The sequence below is a fragment of the Vanessa tameamea genome, chromosome 13, assembly GCF_037043105.1.
Source record: "Vanessa tameamea isolate UH-Manoa-2023 chromosome 13, ilVanTame1 primary haplotype, whole genome shotgun sequence".
NCBI classification, from domain to species: Eukaryota; Metazoa; Arthropoda; class Insecta; order Lepidoptera; family Nymphalidae; genus Vanessa; species Vanessa tameamea.
This window is the reverse complement of record NC_087321.1, coordinates 6,265,842-6,287,786: the sequence shown is the minus strand read 5'-3', so window position 1 is coordinate 6,287,786 and position 21,945 is coordinate 6,265,842. Positions and strand designations below refer to the sequence as shown.

At 34.5% G+C, this 21,945-nt stretch overlaps 1 protein-coding gene across 4 annotated transcripts in view; it reads left to right on the top strand.

The window, feature by feature from the left end:
- Positions 1-21,945, top strand: part of Chas (chascon) — a 131,269-nt gene that overhangs the window by 32,631 nt on the left and 76,693 nt on the right. For 2 of the 4 annotated variants that reach the window (XM_026636611.2, XM_026636609.2), the window contains exons 3-6: positions 16,125-16,161; positions 16,832-17,001; positions 17,753-17,828; positions 19,250-19,437. In XM_026636611.2, the coding sequence (XP_026492396.2) occupies positions 16,125-16,161; positions 16,832-17,001; positions 17,753-17,828; positions 19,250-19,437 (471 nt within the window). Of the gene's footprint in view, positions 1-15,602; positions 15,989-16,124; positions 16,162-16,831; positions 17,002-17,752; positions 17,829-19,249; positions 19,438-21,945 lie in introns of those variants that run through there. The other 2 variants (XM_026636608.2, XM_064216629.1) reach the window with 2 other exon arrangements.

Sequence of the window (21,945 nt, the reverse complement as noted above, 5' to 3'; positions counted from 1 at the left end):
TTGATTCTTTGATCTTTGATTAAACGGAGACAATTAAAAAAAAATCTAAATTCAAATTTTAAATAGTAATGTTCTCATAATTATCAAAGTATTTATTAAAAGCGACGAGAACATCCGATATTACCCGATCGCTGTTCGATGCGATTAAGAGAAAATCCTTCTTTTATACCAAATTTTTAGATAGAAATTGTAATTTCACCCACCTTTGACATCTTTAGTTTCAGCGACACGTAAATAAGACATAACAGAATGCATGAACATCATCAAACAATTTAGAAATAAGCAACAAAAAAACAAAACATAAGTCCAGAAGTATTTATATTTATTACATAATAATATAAATTCTGATTCATTGTTGTAAATAAACAAAGTAAATAGTCAAGAACAAGGTTAACGGGCCACGCTGGACTTGTAATGCGTCGCGGCAAGACGTTGTCAAAACAATAGACTTATACAGAAAATATGCATAAATCTTATCTTAATATACGTGTAAGGACACGCTTGTATATAAAAATATTACATATATGTATGTATTATGATTATATAAATATATATCGTTTTAATTGCGTAAATTCAAATTGTTTTAAAAGCAGCGTAGGAAAATAAGCTTTCAATTTAAATTACATATACGATTACTTTATTTTTTGACTCGTGGCTAAGTGCATTTTTTTCGGGAAAACCTATGTCACACTAAGGTCAGGAAGGTACAGGTAGATGTTGAATCTATTTTTATTTAACAAAAGCGAGTTGTTCGGTCTATATATAATCTTGAACTATCCCCAAGATTTCCTTCGGTATGTTTTTAATAAAGTTAGAATACTTACAGTTGCGTCACATTATATTTACAATAATGTTAAGTACATTCACAATAACATTGATCATCTTGATAGAATCAGTAATAATCATTAAACAAACACGAGAAGCTTGCTAGTAAGCCTGGAAAGCCAAGTTTCAGACTCCACGAAGTCAATAAATCATTTTTGGGGCATAGTTATACCATTTTTTAATAAAATTCCACGGATATTTTTAATCGTTTATTAAGCAAACGTTAGTAAATGAAGTATTTTATTCAACACAAGGTTATATAGGTGATAAAAACGTTGAGCTAGTACTTGTTGACTTACAGGCTGGATATATTATATAATTTTATTTGTATTTGATTAAAATATTGGGAAAATAGTAATTACTGAGTTTGTTGTTAACTAATGATTCAAAATTTCAAATGGGCAAAAGAAATTGCCAGTATCAATAATACCATATATGCTACATGTTTAATTGTGGAGTTTTGTTAAAGTAAATTCAGTAGTCATTGAAATGTAATTCTTTTACACACAGTGTAAATATTGTTGTAACACGGTACGTATATTAATTAAGATTCGAACTCATTTACTGTCTTTTATATGAGTATATATGATTGAATCATTGGTATTACACTAGTTTGTTTTAATTAAGTAACACTATAGGTTTGATATTTACTTTCATTCCTACATAAACAACAGCCATCAAACATAACAAGTAAAAACATCCAGACTTCGTTTCGCAGTGAGGTCTAAATATAAAACATTCTTTGTTTGTTCAAAAAATAAGGAATAAACGCATCAATGCAGTCACGCTTAACTATAATGTATGTACGTCAATATGAGTTATCAGTATAGCCGATCAATGGTTACGTAGAACAAAGCGAGCTACGATATTGGTCGCGTAACGAACCATTTATGAAGACGATAACACGATGTGCATTGTTCGTGTGTACTGGACAACGGTTATTTAATAAACCGACGAACTGCCACGGCGTGCACGGAGTTTAATAATAAAAAAAAAAAGTCAAACTTTTTAAATATTTTATAGACTATGAGAACAAAAAACAAATCGTTTAAATATTTTTTTGACTAAAAGTATTTCAATTTTTTATACAACAATTAGGGTTTGCCTTATTGCTTTTATTATGTTTTTAAATTAATTAGTCTACTCTTTTTACCTCTGTTTCTTAAGGTTGCCTTGTGGAGATCGCTATTTTAGCGATAAGGCCGCCTCTTGTGCATCTTTCTTGAATGTGATTTATGTATGTGTTTATTGGTGTACAACTGGACGGTATTTTAATTTGATTTGATTAGCATACAAAAACAAACAACAAATTAAAAGTGTAATTTATATTTAAAAACAAACTTAAAATATTATTTCTTTGTAAAATATATGTTTTGTGTAATGTACGTGCCGTAAGGGCTATACTTTTAGTTTTGTTGTGTGTGTTAGTTGGAAGGGTGAGTCAATGTGGCACAAGGGAAATAACATCTTAGTTTCCAAGTTAGGTGGCGTATTGACGATGTAAATAATGTTTAATATTTCTTGCGACGCCAATATGGTGACCACTTACCATCAGGTGGACTAACAAAACAACAATTTAAATACATTTATTGCTATATAACCTGGATTTGTAGTATAAAGGTATCAAAGGTATTTATTTTCTGTTTTATATTACGAAATGAATATCGCCGAATAGTCGTAAAACGGATCCTGATTTTATTAGCAGCGTGTTCACTTATTTACTGTTTAAGGCTATGAGGATAAATTTCAATCACGTATTTATAGGTATCTTGTATAAATGTAGAAATATATTTATTAAATATTGTCATTATGATTTATAGTTATATATTTATTGTTTGTTGTCGTCCACGGCAACGCTTGCGTTTTAAGGATTTATTGTCAAGTGTTCGGCATACAAATGCCTATGTGTATGACTATGTCTTTCCTCGAATTTCAATTTGCTTCATAACAAATTTCATCAAATTCGGTCAATGTTTTGGCAATGAAAGAGCAACAGACAGACAGACAGAGCTACTTTCGCATTTGTAATATTAGTAAACAAACTTTTGATTTTTGGATATTGTAATATCAATATCTTTTATTTTTATTTAGTAAAGAATGAAAGTTTTTAATATAAATATTTATATTATGTAGTATTTATTAAATGAATAATAGAAAATAATTATTTCATTACAACTTAATGTTCCCCGATATAACGTCAAACTTCATTATTTTTTTTAAAATTGATAATAGGTTTTTTAATTGTCAAGTATAGTTAAGAAAATTAAAAAAAAAAATCAAAACATGGACATAAATCCTTTTAACAAGCATTGTGTATTTTATTAGGCATTTGTATTCGGTAAGTAATTCCTACATTATGTCATTCTCGTCGACAAGATAACGGCCTTAAGACTTAACGGCGGTAAGGGTCAGCACTTAGGTCATTGGGCCAATTTTCTACTCTCGCTTTTAACTGCTAGGTTCAGGTGTGTGTCTGTAAATTATTGCTTAAAGCCAGTTTGCCTCTTTATATTAAACTATTTTTGGTATGTTAAAGTCACTTTCTGATTTTTTAATATATTTATTTTTTTAATTTTCTCCAACTCATAATCCAAGAACCACTGTATTGCGATATTTTGATGGCCAATATTTATATAATATAAATGTTTAATTTTCTTCCCGTATCACGTAACATATATATACAATGGAATTAAAAACAAAGGAGGTTTTAATTATATGTGTAAATAATTTATTAATGATTATAATAAAAAAAACTATGTGGGCACGCAGTTTTATGTATGTATGAATGTTTTATTTAAACACCACATTCAAGTTATTTTACCGCCAGACACATTACCTTGTGCTAGTTGTCGACCGTGGCTTCGCTCGCGTTTTAGGGTTTGGTCGTCGGGTGCTAGGCATAAATATCTATGTCCTTGCTTGGAGTTCAGGCTAGCTTCATTTTTCATAAAATTCGGTTCAGTGTGGTCCTTGAAAGAAAAAGAGATAGTTTTGTTATATTAGTATAGAACCTAGATTATTGTATTTCAAGTTCGTAGGGTGAGCAAACATAACATCTAAGATCGATTCCTACTTCTAGCCAAACACTTATTAGCCCACGCCAATATGCTCGTATGTCATACAAAACTTAAGATTTAAAAAAAAAACATAATTTAGTTTTGAATGAGTGTTTTTCTCCTAACTTTTCATGTCACAGTCAAGGGGCGTCTTACATCATCCTCCTGCCCTTATCCCAATTTTACTTGGGGTCGGCGCAACATGTCTTCTTCTTCCATACTTCTCTGTCGGACGTCATCTCACAAGTAACATTCTTTCTAACCATATCGTCTTTCACACAATCCATCCATCGTTTCTTGGGTCTTCCCCTACCTCTATATCCATCCACATCCATTTTCAAAACCTTTCTCACAACATGGTCCTCATTCCTCCGCATAACATGCCCATACCAAGAGAGCCGGTTTCCATATAGCTTCTCGGTTACCGGTGCCACTTTCAAACTTCCTCTTATGTACTCATTACTTACTCTATCCATTCGCGTAACACCACACATTCCTCTCAGCATTCTCATCTCCGCCACATGCAATTGTCTTTCAGTCATCCCTTTTATAGCCCAACACTCTGATCCATATAGAACAGCAGGTCTAACCATGGTCTTATAGATCTTCCCCTTTAGTTTAAGGGGAATACGGGGTCACAAATTGTTCCCGTAACCTGCCGCCATTTCATCCATCCTGTGTTAATCCTGTGCTTCACCGTTCGATCTATTTCGCCATCGCCTTGAATGAGTGAACCGAGATACCGGCAGTTGTTGCATACCACATTGATTTATTATAAGAATTGATAACATTAAGTGCTTAAATATATATGCAACTTCGGTGAGTTGGTTTTATTAAAGCGAAAATATTGCTCTAAAAAAACTTCATTTGTTAATATTTAATTGTTTTATTCTTATTCTAACCGTACGAAGCGGTGGAGTGGGGTTAGGTAGTGTATTATAAAGCTTTGTGGCAAAGTAGGTTAGACGTGGCTTTTCTACAACAACTACGTTATAGTTATAAATAAATATTTGATTATGGCCTAATAATAATAAACCTAATAATATGTATTTAAAAATAACCTATTCAATCAGTTAAAATGTAATGTACCTTAATGTTATTAATAATCGTTAACATGTGGTCGATTGTATGAAATCTCAAACCTAAACTCATTGTTTCAAAGTCATGCGATTAGGATAACCATATTTTCGTACGGATATAATTTAACCTTTTTTTTTAACATAGCTCTGGGAAAATATAAATATCTGGGAATATTTTAGAGTGATTTTTGTGTAATTTAAAAATAATACAAGAATCATGACAAGATACTCATAATCTGCGGCGCCATCATCTGTCGAGTGTTGGCAATGTCAGGGACTTGATTGCCTTCAAATTTTCCATTAAAGTATTTTAAAGGTTACATTTGCATTAACCAATATGACTCAGTAGATGGAAAGCGTGGAATTTAAACGATGGACGCGGCCTTGAAATCGATTAAGGTCCAATAAGTTTTCACCTGTTTGTATTTTTAATGATTTTCTTGTTCGGTGGAAAAGGAGAACGTAACGCGGGTTGTACGTGCTGAAATTCTGACTAGTGTATGTCTAACAACCATTTGTGAATAAGTGGCTCATAAGCTCTATAAACCATTATTTTCCGTAAATAAACTTTGACCACCCTTTACAAAATTGCCCTTAAATATATATTTTTTAAATCTTCCTAATTCCTTAGAGAAAAAAATGTCAGTTACAATATACGTACCTAATAGAAAAAAATATATACGTACATAGGTAAAAAGAAAACAGTTCTAAGAAAAAAAACTTCCTCCTCCTCTATTCGTCAATTGTCGTAATTTCTTACTTTTTTTTGTTTGGTGACTTCAGATGACCGTTATTAAATAAAACGAAAAAGAAACAAAAGTAAAAAAACAAATGAAAATCATGTATGTTTTCCTCATATTTTCAAATCGTGGTTGAATTTATGGCTTTTGTATTTTTTGTGGCTTGACCTAATTACATGATAAATTCTATTATATAATATATTATACCATATAATAAAAACTGGCTGTAAAAGATTGTCCGTTTATTTTAATTAATTCGAAATCCATGGTCACAATACGTCTCTGATATTGATTTCTGTAGCCGCAGGCGATCACCGGGGTTGAAGGCTGATGGTAACAATAAAGTACATATTAATTAATGCACAATCGTTTTGCATCAATACTGAACCCCGTATTAAATGAACGGACGCAATCGTACAGGTAGAGATAACATTCAGTTTTGTCTTAATATGGTCCGTAACGTTATCTGATTTATATTTTAATGTTATGCTATTGCTTAATAGTCGTATAGTAAGAATACATTTCTGTAAGTCGATAGATACAATTATTAGTTTAAAATTATATTATTCGTAAAAGGCAAATAAACGATATTTTTTTTGATCGATTCTTTGATCGATGGTACCTATCGGCATTACCTCTACGGTCGGACATTATCTATGACATAAGAAATGTTGTTAATTGACATTTCTGAAGTATAAGTGCTTTCGTCGGGTTTCTATATGTAATGTTAATATAAGTTACATATAGAAACCCGACGAAAGCACTTATACTTCAGAAATGTCAATTAACAGTTGCACCCTGGTTGTCATTGGTTGCGTACTTTATTAAAAAATTGTAATGTAATCACTAGAAGGGTAAAGTTCTGCGTAGTGTAACGACCTCGATGAATTTGACTGCTAGATTAACCAAGAGCAGTTATTTTGCTGAGTACAAGGATAATGAAAAAAAGATGTGCACACAAACGTTTCCTACATGGTTATAAGTTTATCTTTTAAACCGTGACCTGATTCAATGAACAATGCGTGCTGACTGCATCACAATGCATCGGCCTCGCGTTGCGCTGCAGTGATCATCACAAGGGCGCGGCCAGTGACACGTGTGTAGTGTCAGATATATCGCTCATCATCCCCATGACATTCGTTATCTTTAAAATTAAACCTTTTTCTATTTGAAGATTATAATACTGAGTTAATATAATACGCTTTAAACGTGTGCGTTAGGCCTCAATGCCTATCGTACATTGCTCTTTTATAGACAAAATGATGCAACTTAATATACTTTTTTTTTTTGTCTGCCTGGTTGGTATAATGGCTAACTTACAATGCCGCAGGCTAAAAGGTCCTGGATTCAAACTTGGGATCGGGTGAATAAAACAGTTTTTTGTGTCTAGAAATTGTAAATAGTTTTGAAATTGTCCTGCGCAGTAGACTACTCTGCCTTGAGAATGGCAAACGTGGTCCAAATCTTGTTTTTACTTGGCGCTAGGGATTTCTGCAAGCCCGTCTGGGTAGATACCTCTCACTCATCAGATATTCTACCGCTAAATAACAGTACATACTCATTATTGTTGTGTTCCGTTAAGGGTGAGTAAGCCATCTTAGTTCCCAAGGTTGCAGGTGCATTGGCGATGTAAGGAATGGTTAGTATTTCTTACAGCGCCATTGTCTATGGGCGGTGGTGACCACTTACCTTCAGGTGGCCCATATACTCGTCCGCCATGGCATACCATGAAAAAAGAAACGGTTAGGAGACATCATCTATTCTTATGTACTGAATAAATAATATATCCAATGTTATAAATATATACATTTAAATATTCAATTTTAACAATTAGAACAATGATTAAAAAAAGTTGTCATAACATATTTACTGTAACAATATATTTATTTAATATTAATACTTCAGACAAAATATTTATTTCAACGATTATAATTTGACAAATGACGAACATCCATACAAAAGTTCGCCCCTTATTGATTCCTTTATTTACTCATCCGTCGTAGGTAATGTTTTTTTTTAATACTGTAATAAATATATTTTAATTTAAACACAAGAATAAATACTGATTAGGCTACTAATGTCAAAAAAGGCGTAATTTCATACAAACTTTTATCTCCAATTTCACCCTCTTGACCGATGAACTGTCAAACGATGTACATATGAGTTGGCTTTGTTTTCTACATTCAATCATAACAGTGGTCGACATAGATTAAAAATTAGCTTTCAATCTGCCAATCAAAAGATTTCACGACATTCCATATTCAATAACTGTTCTTATCCATAATTGGTGGTACCCATGGTTTGAGTTACGGGAGGTCACGTGAGACGCGCTGTTGTAATTGTCAGGATAACTTACAATATCGATTGCATTTATTCCTTTGGGTGACTTGCTTTGCAACTAATACTTCGTGTTTTAGAACTTAGTTGCTAGTACATTGTCTATTAATGTCGCGAATATTTAAATGGCACCTCATTGGCATTAAAATAAAATAAATGATCCTACGTAACGATTTTTCTACACTGTGACGTTTGTGCATTCCTTTTATTTCAATATTATCTGTCGCTAATTTAAGGGTAGATTTATTATAGTGAAATTGAACTATTAAACAACTTTCTTTTAATAATGTAAATAAAGTACGAATAAAATATTTAAAATCGTTAATTAATTGTAAAGAGATGAATAAAAATGCTTAAGTTCTATCAGTGCTCAAGTAAATGAAATGTAATTTATTTTGGAGTAATAAATACTGCAGCAATAATATATATTTAGGAGATTCCTTTAACTATACAACTGGCTGGAATGAATAAAATAAAAAAAGAGAACAAAAGCGCGCGAAACCGTATCAAGCTGTCATTACTTTGGCTTTTTAGGCGCGGACAGTAAGGTCAATATTGGCGCGACTTGTAATTTGTTAAAAGTGTTATTTGTGTTTTTATTTGGATTTGTAAGCTCAACTGAGTAAGTAATTTACTTCAATATGTATGATTTGGTGATTTATTTATGTTAAGATACATTCGAAGTTAGAACTGTTTGGTTTGTTAGTAAATTGTTTAAACTAACTTACATTCTTGTCTTTTTTTTATCTATTTCACTTTTGTATGCTAAATTCAGAAGTGGGATATTTAATCCATACCCTTCAGGCTTCTTATTTCTTATTGTTTATTTATTCAGTTAAAATTACTTATTATTCAATAGAATAGTAAGTAAATAATTTATAAATAAAACACCAAATTCATTGTTGTAAGATTGAATTTCGTAAATTATTATGGCTGATGAACAGCGTAGTTCGCGAAATAAGTCGCGTCGATATGAGACCGATGATAGGTCGCGGAATTCATCTCGAAGGCGAAGAAAATCGCGTTCTCAGTGCCGTAGGTCACGTTCTCGCACAAGATCCCGCTCAGGTGGTAATTCCCACTTCCGAGGTAGAACTCCTTTAAGACACCCTAAGCCTCGAAATGAGAATGTTTCTTTGCATAATACGTTAGAAATAATTTTAACAAGATTAGAATCACTCGAAAATCGCCATCTCGAGGTTCCGCGTGATAATAGTGAAACCCAAAATGTAGCGGCTAACATTACTAATAGGCTGATATCTGTAAACCCTTCAGGTTGTGATGCCTTGAATGTGCGTCCACATGAAAGTACTGTGTCTGATGTACCGCTGACGGCTACTGCGTCTGATCAGCCACACGTTGATCCAGTATTAACTGACTCGGGCCGAATTCTTGCCGAAGCTCTTAAATCTTTGAATTCATCAAACAAACAAAACTATTTTGTGTCGAACTTTGATCCCGCCAAACATGATATTGATGTTTGGTGTGATGAAGTTGAAAGAGCCAAGATTTCTAATAACTGGCATGACTCTGAATGTTTATCACGCGTGTCGGGATGTCTCAAGGGTGACGCACATTCATGGCTTAATGAGTGGGTAACCACTGATCGCTCTTGGTCAAACTTTTGCCGTGAATTCAAGTCATTGTGTCCGCGAAAACTTGATTATGCGAATATTTTATATGATGCGTTGCAATCAAATTCTGACAAATATAAAACATACGCAGAGTATGCCCGAAGAACGCTAATGCGCCTTAAAATAGTAAAGGGCTTAAGTGACGAACTTAGGGTACTGATCGTGATTCGGGGCATTACAGACGTGCAGGTTAGAGCAGCTGCAACAAATGCTAACCTTTCTTGCGAAGATTTAGTGTCGTTTATGTCGATCTATGTTAAGCCTACCCGCAGTCAGCAAGACAGTCGATGTCAACCACAGAAAGGCTCGAAAAACGTCCCTATTAGGACGAAATGTTTTACGTGCGGTCAAACCGGACACAAATATTTACAATGCCCAAATAAGAGCGTTTCTAATCAAATTTCTAAATCAAATACAACTGGCGGTAAGGTAATGTGTAATTTTTGCAAAAAGGCAGGTCACAGTGAGACCTCTTGCTTCGCCAAAGACCGGTCTACCAGTCGTAATACTCGTAACGTTAACCTTTGCACTGACCCGTCGCTGAGGTTATCTGGTGCCCCATGACATACTGATTTAACCACTGCGGTTGTCCAAGGAATTCCCATCGATGTTCTTATCGACAGCGGTGCTTTAAATGTTTCAATGGTGTCGTCTGATGTTCTAAAATACTTATCATGCGAGAGAAAACCCAAACGTTGCACTTTAAAAGGTATAAGCAATTCAATAATTGAATCAGACTCTTTTGTGACACTAACTGTCGAACTCGATGAGATTTCCTTCGAGGCTGACTTTGTAGTAGTACCGGGGTCGTGTATGAATACCCCCATTATAATAGGTACGGATATTCTTAACCGCGATGGTGTTACATACGTACGCACAAAAAACAAGCAATATCTTACTCGGTCTTCAGAAAAAAATGTTCATGTAGTATCGAGTCAAACAGTAGAACACGTTAATACGCCCCTTCTGGGTATTGAGCGAAAGTCTCTTATGAGGGTAGTTGAACAGTTCTCTGAATTCTTTATTTCGGGTACAGCATCAACTACTGTAACTACGGGTGAAATGCACATTAACGTCATAGATAACACTCCTGTTGCATATCGACCATACAGGCTATCACACTCAGAGAAACTTAAAGTTCGTGACATAATAAATGACCTGAAGGATAAGGGTATTATTCGAGACTCAAAGTCTGAGTATGCCAGCCCCATTATCCTTGTAAAAAAGAAAGATGGAAGCGACAGAATGTGTGTCGATTATCGAGCGCTAAACCGACTGACGCTTAAGGAACGGTACCCTTTACCCCTAATAGAGGATCACATAGATAGGTTAGGGAATTTTAAATATTTCACCAGCCTTGACATGGCTACTGGTTTTCACCAGATCCCTATCAATGATGAGTCTATTCATAAGACAGCCTTTGTGACTCCCGAAGGTCAATACGAGTACTTGCGTATGCCCTACGGTTTAACTAACTCGCCAATTGTGTACCAGCGTATTATTAATAATACACTACGTGAGCATATTGAGGCTGGTAATGTCTTAGTGTATGTCGATGATGTTTTAATTATGAGCAATACCATAGAAGAGGGTATACAATTGCTGAAGGAAGTTTTAACAACTCTAACGGGGGCAGGTTTTTCGATTAATCTTAGTAAATGTTCTTTCCTCACTTTAGAAGTTGAATACTTAGGACGTGTTATTAGTCAGGGTCAGGTCAAGCCGAGCCCTCAGAAAATCAAAGCCCTAGTTAACGCTCCATCTCCCACTAATGTCAAACAAGTTAGACAATTTCTGGGACTGGCGGGATATTTCCGACGCTACATCCGAGACTATGCAGCTAAGACCACCTCCATATCCCGCCTGACCAAGAAAGACATAATATTTCATTGGGGTACAGAACAAGAAAAAGTCAAACAAGAAATAATAACCACACTAACAAACTCTCCTGTACTGTCCATTTTTGATCCTGTACTATCGACTGAGGTACACACGGACGCTAGTAGCATTGGCTATGGTGCTGTGTTAATGCAAGCAAAGGCTGATGGCATGAAAAATGTGGTAGCCTATTTTAGTAAAACCACTCAAGGTGCCGAATGCAGGTATCACTCTTACGAGTTAGAAACTCTGGCGGTCGTGAGAGCTTTGCAGTACTTTCGACATTATTTGATTGGTTTAAAGTTTAAAATTATTACTGACTGCAATGCTCTCAAGGCCACAGAAAAAAAGAAAGATCTTTTGCCACGCGTCGCTCGGTGGTGGATCTACTTACAAGACTTTAACTTCACTATAGAATACAGAAAGGGCATCATGATGCCACATGCAGACTACCTAAGTCGCAACCCTATTCCTGCCGAAGTTCACCATATTTTCAAACCCCGTAGTTGGGCACAAATTGCACAGTCTGCCGACTCAGAGGCCCAGATTCTTTTACAAAAATTACAAGATGGGAAGTTAGATCCCCAACGATATGTTTGTAAAAACGAACTTCTGTATTATCGTTATACACCAGTAGGCGAGGAGCCAAGACTTCTTTGCTTCATTCCCAAAGGGCACCGACTAAGTTTACTCAGAGTCTTTCACGACGAACAAGAGCACATTGGTGTTGAAAAAACACAGGACTTAATACTTAAATATTTTTGGTTTCCGGGGCTTCGCCAGTTTGTGGCCAAGTACATCAAACATTGTCTGGTGTGTATCTCTATGAAACGCATTCCAAGAACTTCCCATCAACCTATAGTCTCTTGGAAAAAATCCATCATCCCATTTGAAACGTTGCATCTAGATGCATTAGGTCCATTACCCGAATCCAACGGGTACAAATTTGTTTTACTTATGGTTGACTCTTTTACAAAGTTTTGTTTATTGTATCCCATCTATAAACAAGATGTAAACGAACTTAAACGCACTTTCAACAACGCAATCTCCCTCTTTGGTACCCCAAAACTCCTCGTTACTGATAGAGCACGGATGTTTGAATCCACTGAGTTTACGTCATTCCTTGTTGAGCTTGGCTGCGATATTCACTACATTACACCCGAAATGCACAATGCAAACGGACAGGCAGAAAGATACGTACGCACTGTCTTAAACATGATACGTATTGAAGTAAACAATAAAAACACTTCCTGGTCTGAACAACTGTGGAAGCTCCAACTTGTTTTGAATATAACAAAGCAGAAGACGACGCGAGCATCAGCACTAAAGCTTCTTATCGGAACTGATGCCACGACACCTATCATACGAGCATTAGTTCGTGACGTGGCGGTAGACATGTCACAGAACCATGAGAGCTGGAGAGAATTGTGCAGATCTAGAGCTAGCGAACTTTTAAAGAAAAATCAAGCCAGTCAAGACCTTTACGTTAACAAGCGACGACGCCCGCCATGTGTTTTTAAAATTAATGATTTAGTTTTCGTAATTAAGTACACCCAGTCCACAGGGAAACTGGATTCGGGCATGAGAGGACCTTATCGAGTGATTAAAATCCTGCCTAGTAATCGCTATCAACTGAAGTTGTTGAGCGGTTCTTACGGGAAAACAACACAAGCTGCTGCCGAATATATGGTGCCTTGGAGTGGAGAGTGGTGTCCTGAGTCTTGTGCAGACTTTTTTGAATGTAAGTAAAAAATAAAAGCTATCATGCGAGAGGAGGTGACTTGGATATGTCACGTTAATCTAGTTATTGTTTTCATTCCCTAGGTATTAGTTGTAATAATCCCAATTACAGACATACAGACTGACATGTTAATTGGTTGGCTCTAAAGTTTTATTACAGAAGCTACCTGATATCATGCCCGGTACTAAAAATTGGATCAGGGTGTTGGAAGGCGCCTGGTCTTCATGGAAGATTGGTCATGATGGACATGTGGTCCTGTAAGGCGCTTGGTCTTCTTAGAAGATTGGTCATGATGGACGTGTGCTCTTGGAAGGCGCTTGATCTTCATAGAAGATTGATTATGGTGGACGTGTGGTCCTGGTAGACGCTTAGTCTTCATTGACGCTTGGTCTTGGACGTGTGGTCCTGGAAGACGCTTGGTCTTAGACGTGTGGTCTTGGAAGACGCTTAGTCTTGGACGTGTGGTCCTGGAAGACGCTTGGTCTTAGACGTGTGGTCTTGGAAGACGCTTGGTCTTGGACGTGTGGTCCTGGAAGACGCTTGGTCTTGGACGTGTGGTCCTGGAAGACGCTTGGTCTTGGACGTGTGGTCCTGGAAGACGCTTGGTCTTGGACGTGTGGTTCTGGAAGACGCTTGGTCTTGGACATGTGGTCCTGGAAGACGCTTGGTCTTGAACGTATGGTCCTGGAAGACGCTTGGTCTTCATTGACGCTTGGTCTTGGACGTGTGGTCCTGGAAGACGCTGGGTCACGTTGGACATGTGGTCCATTCAGACAGTCGGGACGCCTTCTGTCTGCTGCTCTGTTCACAGATATTACAACGCCCGGACCCTGTCTCCGGAGAATTCACCGCAATAAAGATATATGAGATGGTATTGGGTAAATTTAGTAATGAGAGCTCTCACTTATAATTTTTATTTTAATAGTTAGCTGTGTGTGCCTAGGTTCTTTTCCGTCTATACAAGTTGTAGCATATCTAGACATGTTACTGTTTCAGATGACGAATGTGAGCCAATTGCAGAAAAATCGTCGGTGTACCTTGGATCATATCAATGAATTTTCTGGCTCTTCTGGAGACACAGTAACGAGTATGACTCCGAGCTAGAGCGACGCTACCAACGCTACGAGGACGTCGCGATGTCAGAAACGGCCGATTTAGGAGATTCCTTTAACTATACAACTGGCTGGAATGAATAAAATAAAAAAAGAGAACAAAAGCGCGCGAAACCGTATCAAGCTGTCATTACTTTGGCTTTTTAGGCGCGGACAGTAAGGTCAATATTGGCGCGACTTGTAATTTGTTAAAAGTGTTATTTGTGTTTTTATTTGGATTTGTAAGCTCAACTGAGTAAGTAATTTACTTCAATATGTATGATTTGGTGATTTATTTATGTTAAGATACATTCGAAGTTAGAACTGTTTGGTTTGTTAGTAAATTGTTTAAACTAACTTACATTCTTGTCTTTTTTTTATCTATTTCACTTTTGTATGCTAAATATATATTTAACCATATTGGAAGTCGAATGTTTGATTCTAATAAAACGGTGCCTTGTTAAATAATTTCTGTCATATGTTTATGATCAAAGGTGTTTAATATGAAGCGAAGCGTTCAATACAGTCGTGCGATCCCACCGGAAGCTTTGCGTTACTGTTGGAATACGTATTGCAATATGTTACTAGGGTTGGCATTGTTTTTTTTTTAATTCGCCATTTGTCGAAGGGACCACGGCATTACCGGCATTATTCAAATCTAGTTTTTGTGTGTAAAATATTTTCTTGAATTATGAACGTGTCTTGAAAGATTTTATATGTACAGTATATGTTCTTAGGGACTTGATATGGATTTTTGTAGGTCCCAGACTATGTTCAATTTAATAATATAAATATTGCTACATTAAATCTGCATTTATAATATTAGAGATAAACGTTTCTACGGTACACGGAGTATGTTCCAACATAGATTCGAGTCCATCAGTGTAGTCACTGCCTAGTCACTTTTTCTTAACTTTTTTTACACCACAATCAGCAATATATTGCAGTTATACGTATTCGACCATTTATAGATAGACACTTAGTAGGTATTTTTACGAGTATATCCCTTAAACTTACAATTTATTCTTGTTAACTCTTATTATTTCGCCGTTTTCTTTAAATTCGAAATCTAATTTAGCTACATACATTTTTAATATGTTTTATAATTGTTTGATTGTGGTAGCCCTATTGACGATAGACTGCCAAAAGAAAATGTTAATCCGTTTGATTTGCTAATTGTATTGTAGCTTACCTTTAGTTCGCCTTCAGTCAAATATCTGTTAGGTGTTTGAACACGCGAAAAATTAATTACAGTGCTAATCTTATTTTAAATAATCCAATCTGTTTTTCTTTTAATATGTTAACAAATATAATAATTAATAAGCTATTTAATTCAACGTTTATTCATTCGCATATATATTGTTTACTTTATATGATTCATAAGGAATGTGTTTTTTTATAATATCAATAAACGATTTGTGAATATTTTAATAGTGAGTGCATATAAGTAGAAAACTTGTTTTTCAATTTTATGTATTTTAATGGTGACAGTTTTTACGTTAAGTGAACATGGCTCCATCAAGCGGCGGCCGCAAGTACTTTTACATTACACTTCTTTTAAGGAACCTGACTATGAAGACTTCGATATAAATAGTTTTAGCTACTCGGTAAGAGATGGCGCTCTATCTTCTGTATCACAATTATTTAGTAATGCTTTTTTATACTTATTGTTTTTGGTTTTTAGCGAAGATTATAAAGCAATAAATTGTTTAGATGTTAATTCTGTGTTTTTTTTGTTCATAGGCTGAGCCGGGAGAAACAATAGCCACAACCAAAGAAGGTGAGATGAATTATATATAAATTTTATTTTTAAAATGTATCACAAGTAGTTAAATCGATCTCCGAAGCCGCATTTTGGAGAAGGCTTTGGAGCTAATTCCACCACTATGTTCTAATGCCGGTTGGTGAATGCACATGTGGTATAATTTCATTAAAATTAGACACAGGTTTCCTCCACGTTGTTTTCATAAATTAAACACATTAAATTTAATTGGTGTTTGCCTTGGTATGAACCCGCGAACATTGGGTAAAACTCCAGTGTTCTAACCAATAGACTATCAGCTCTTCAAAATATTTAATATATATTTTGGTTAAACCTCATCACTGTTCCTCAAAAACCATAAATTACCCGTATCTGAGAAAAACCGATAGAAAATTTAATCAATAGGTACTCTTTCACTATTAGTTTCGAGTATTTACAATATTATTGTTAAAATGTGTGGGTTACAATTATGTTCTTTATCGAAGAGTGTTCATCATTTTTATGGAGGACTACGGGTACCTTTTTGGATATTATCTTGAAACATCTCGAGTATTCCTCGATAAATGACGTAAGATAAACTGGAATGTTTAATAATAATAACAACAGGTACGCGTCTTGATGACGGTTTTAAAAATAAAAATAACGTAAAATTATTTTTTTATTTCTATTATTGTCCTCGTATTTTCAGAGGAATGGGTGACTCGTAAAACGAGCGAGGTGACGACCACGCGACAAATAGCGACGCGGGTGAAGCGTGAGTTGGTGCTAGAGGACGGACGCATCCTCATCGACTCCGGGCCAAAGATTTCTACCTCTGTCAACGAAGACACGCATACTACTAACTTCCAACAAACTGAGGTACGTAGAATTATACTTCGACACCGCTGACGTATAAACTTGTATTTGTTTTGATTAATCGGTGGATTATAAATCAAAAATCTAATTAAATACATGTTATGTTATAGTTCAAAAACACCAGAATATTCTTATAATTTGTTCTTCTAATCGTAAATTTAAACATACGTCACTATTCGTTGCAGTTCTCGACGATCAATTCATAAATAAGACAATTATATTATTAATTTATTATTAATCAACGTCTGTACCAAATTTAATAAAATTATGTGGGTGTCCTATATGATTATGTTGTGGAATATTTACATATATAACGAGTGAATATTATAGGATTATTTATTATTTATTTTTAACTAGTTGTCGCCAGCTGCTTCTCTCGCATTTTAGAGGTTGGTCGGCCGGTGTTATGCTTAAAAAAGCATTGCCTTTTGCCTTTCCAGGAGTTTAAGCTTGCTTCATACCAAATTTAGTTCAGTTTTTTTTAAACAAAGTGTTGTGTCGGTGAAAGAGCAACAGCCAGGTACATAAATATAATATACTTTATTATATTTTGTTTTGTATCAATATCCGGAATCCTTCTTGAATCAAATACTGATCTTTTTGCCTTAAATCTGAATAAAATATGGTATTATAACAGTATAATATTAAAATTTATTAATAAACGACAACAACGAGTTTATATTTCAATTATATACATATCGTGTTGATAGTTACTTTTATATTATCCAAATTTAATATCCGTTTCCTGTTTCAGCATAGAGTACCAGAAGATCAGAAAGAAGATGAAAATGAACTCACTGAAGGTGATGAAGCTGCTAGACCTCTTGAAGGTAAGTTTCAAAGACTTCAGCATCATTTGTTTGTCTTTTTCCCATTTATTTGGGGTGCTGTGTTTAAATTGCGTGTGGGTTAGGCAAACTACGACCAATATGGAGGACTATGCCTTGGTTATGACTTTGGTTATTACGCTTACCTTTTATATTTTTATTATTGGATGCGCAATGATTATTTTTTATTAGTTATCACCCGTAGCATCACTCACGTTTTTAGGGGTGGTCGTTAGGTAAAAAAGTAGCACATATCTTTCCTCGCAGTTCTACCTTACGTCATAGCAAATTTTATCAAATTCAGTTCAGTGGTTTTGGTTGTGAGAGACCAACAGACAGACAGAGTTACTTTTGCATTTATAATTATAGTATAGTTTATGTAGGTAAAATAAGTTTTAAAAAGAAATACTAGTTCAAATAACAAAGCTACAACCGCATTTTGTTGCTGCATATAAAATAAATAAAATTGTTAATGTTGTTTTATAATGAAGGAATACTTTGCTACAAAGATGATGTATAAAGTGTGTGGATTACACCTGCTATCATTTTAATGTAACTCATTTAAAATTATTGAACATAAACAGACACGAAATTTTTATTTCTTAGAAAAATAAATAACACCAAGGTATTATTCTGTCCGATTACAATTTACTATCATCTCTTGTTGGGTCTAGTGTCAGGGTTTTTTTTTGGAAAAAAATCCTAAAATTCCGTGCCTCGGAAAGCACGTGTAGGTGTTGGTTCTCCATCTTAAATCTCTGTCGTTGTGTGTAATTCCTTCTACCTTCTAATCGAATTCTAAGTGGGAACAGAGAGTATACCTACATTTGCACATACAGATGCACTCTATGGTCTCCTTTAATATTTGTTACCAAAATGGGCCAGAAATACATCATAAATATGCTATACTTTATTTTAACAATCTGTAGCTTTAAAGTATTGTCTACTGTGTAATAGAAGTTCTATAAGTATCAATCTATACTAATATTACAAAGAGGTAAAATTAGTTACTGTATGTAGGGGGTAAACTGATGAAATAATGATCCGATTCTTAAAAAAAATATCACTGCTAGTTTTTTATGTCATATAATTCTAATTTAATAAATTGCACCCTGCGAAGCCGTTCGGTAAGCTAATTTGATTATATTTTTATGCGAGTTCATGAAATCAAGCGCACAAAACATTCTCCTTTATAATATGAATTTAAATTGCATTTGTATAAAGATATAACAGTGTATTTTGAATTTGTTTTGTTCGAAATGGTTAGTTAATGTCAAAATGTTTATTGAATATAAAAGCGTTACATTGAAATCATAAATCAACCAGCGGTTCGAAAATGGAAACCGCTGAAGGGCACTCAACGGGATTGTTTATGATCAACGATAAAATTAAATAATTTTAATTTCATTGAATACATTCCTTAGCACTGGAGGACGCACCTGACGGAACAATTGCTCCAGCCGGTGCAAAAGTTCTCGTGACATCTTGTGTCGTCGCAAATCCTGATGGCAAGGTGCGCGAGAGCAAGGATCGGCGCGTGCTAACCAGAAACGTCACAGAGCGCGTACGCGAAACCGAAGAAAGAATACATCGAGGGGACACTACGCATGATGTAAGTGCATTTACTATTTTCCTTTATGTAACCAGTAATGGAAACCAAATGTTAATTAATCTTAGTTTATAATAGCGTTATTGAGATAAAGTAGTAAAAGTGTATTGCAATTCACTTTTGATCTAAAAACGTTTTGTTATATCGCGTAGGAATGCGTCAAAAGGCTTAAGTTAAGAGGGAAAATTACTTTTAAGGGGTACGATGGCTGTAAAATTTCAATAGAAATTAGAGAGCGAGATTGAGAATACAAATGTTTCTATAGTTTTATGTAATGTTTTCTCGCAAAAAAGAAGAGGTAAATATTTTATTTATATTTATTTCTGTGTCGCGTAGTTACTGAGTTTGTACATTTTCTTTTAGGTTATTATCAAAAATTGTAACGTCGGCTATGCTTATTCGAATTTCGAACGCATGTTGCCATAGCAACCACTTATTACGCTAACCAAAGAAAGTAACAAGTACTCATACTCGTAGTTTTATCAGAGAGACATGTTGATAGAGTGTCAAGGATCGATTCTATTCAGAGAACGATATCTTGTAGCCGCTAATGGAGGCCTGGGAACTGCATTGTGGATCTGACGTCACTCGTTCTGGATTCCAGCTCTTTAAGTGATAAAACGCTTTGCATATTAATAAGCACTTGATAGCAATATATTTTGTTTAAGTTTGACTTTATACGTTAAAGCATTTCTTTGTAATTCTAAATCAAAAATTAAATAACATCATTCATAATCACTTAACTGCATTTGGTCCTATCGAATGTTAGTTGATTCCCGCGAGTTCGTCTGCGTCAATTCTGTTACTTCGTATCCAGGTCCATTTATGTGAATTTATTTGATGGTTTAGTCGTATTGAGGTAACAAACAGACATACAGTTGTTTTTGTGTTTACAATAATATTCTGATTTAATGGACGGATGTTTATGATAATTATAAAATCTAGATACTAAAGTTGTTTAACCTGTCTAGAACTGCAATCTCCTTATGAGGTTACTAGTCTTCATAAAAGTTGAATTAGTAACATAGATTTTTTTTGTTTGTTTCTTAGTTTTTTTTAATTTGATTATGTAAATAACACCCTAGAAATGTCAAAAGTCTGGATTTCCCGGAAGAAATAAAAACTTTCCTGTCCTCTGTGAGGATTGACGCTCATACCATCACGCCACTCCAATAAGGAATACAAAGTCAAAGAATTTCTCACGACACGCGAATTAAAAAATCTATGTGTACTTGACATTTGGAATTACCGTTTTAATCGCAATTAAATTATATAAATAGCTTAACGTGGTAATGTCACGGAAATAAGACGATTTGCTTTATATGTATAGTGTATAACTTAAATCGTGATATATTTGCATTTCCGTGTGTATCTGTGTGTAAGTGTGAGTATGAGTGTGTGTGCGTATGTAAATATGATGAAAAAGCCGACACGGAGAAATAGACGTCACACAGTCTCATTTACATATATAAGATAGCTTCAAAGAAATGGATATACTTTTTAAGGTTAACTTTTAAATTTCCTTTAAACAAAATATACAAACGTTTTAACGGTAATGTTTACATTATATGAAAATACTTAAAGTATTAATCCTTAGATGCGCCTCCTCGATAGCACCACAAAAGATAGATAAGTGAATATATATTTTTTTCTGTATAGAATCTTCTTGCTTCAAGTTGTTTCGTGAGTTCCTTGCTCTTATCAGAGGTCATCTGAAGCATTTTGAAGGCAAACTTGTTGCTCTGATAAGGGCGACCGCATACCAACCAGTACCTGTTATAACTGATTTAATCTCGCAACATGCCACGAATTTGGTAACTTATAATATAAATACTGTTAATGATAAAGTCATATAAGCTCAATTATTCAAAGAAGGTTTCCATACAAATCTGATTTGAAAATAATTGAAGTATTTTTTTTAATTATTGCTGTATTAAAAAAATAAGTATTCTCGGAATACAATCTAAATGGCATTTAAAATCAAAGATAGCTGGCGCCACTCAGTCCAATTTTTCTTTTTGATAAAAAACCTGTAAGATTTAATACCACTGTTTTGCGTTGTAATTATTCTCAATGGAAACATACATTTATCTTAAACTAAGCGAAAAACAGTTAACGGTATCGAATGAAAATTTATATAATATGTTCTATTTATAAATTTAAAAAATATTACTTTAAAAAAAATCGTGTTTTGAATTGACCCATATAGACAATATTTGTTATCGTAAATATGCTTTAGTCTATGTTAAAATATTAGGCTGCAGATTCCGAAATCCTGTATTCCAATTTTAAACCAATAAAAGTTATTTTGTATTTTTGCTTATAAATTCACAGGTATTTAGTAAGTATGCCTCGGAACCTACTTAAACCTTTTGGTTATATGCTTTCATTTCGAATTTTAAATATGAGACCTCCACAACAATCCTTAAGTTGGAATAAAGACTATAACAATTACATAATTGAAAAATGATATATTCAAAAATAAAATTTAATTTGTGGTATTACTTCTGT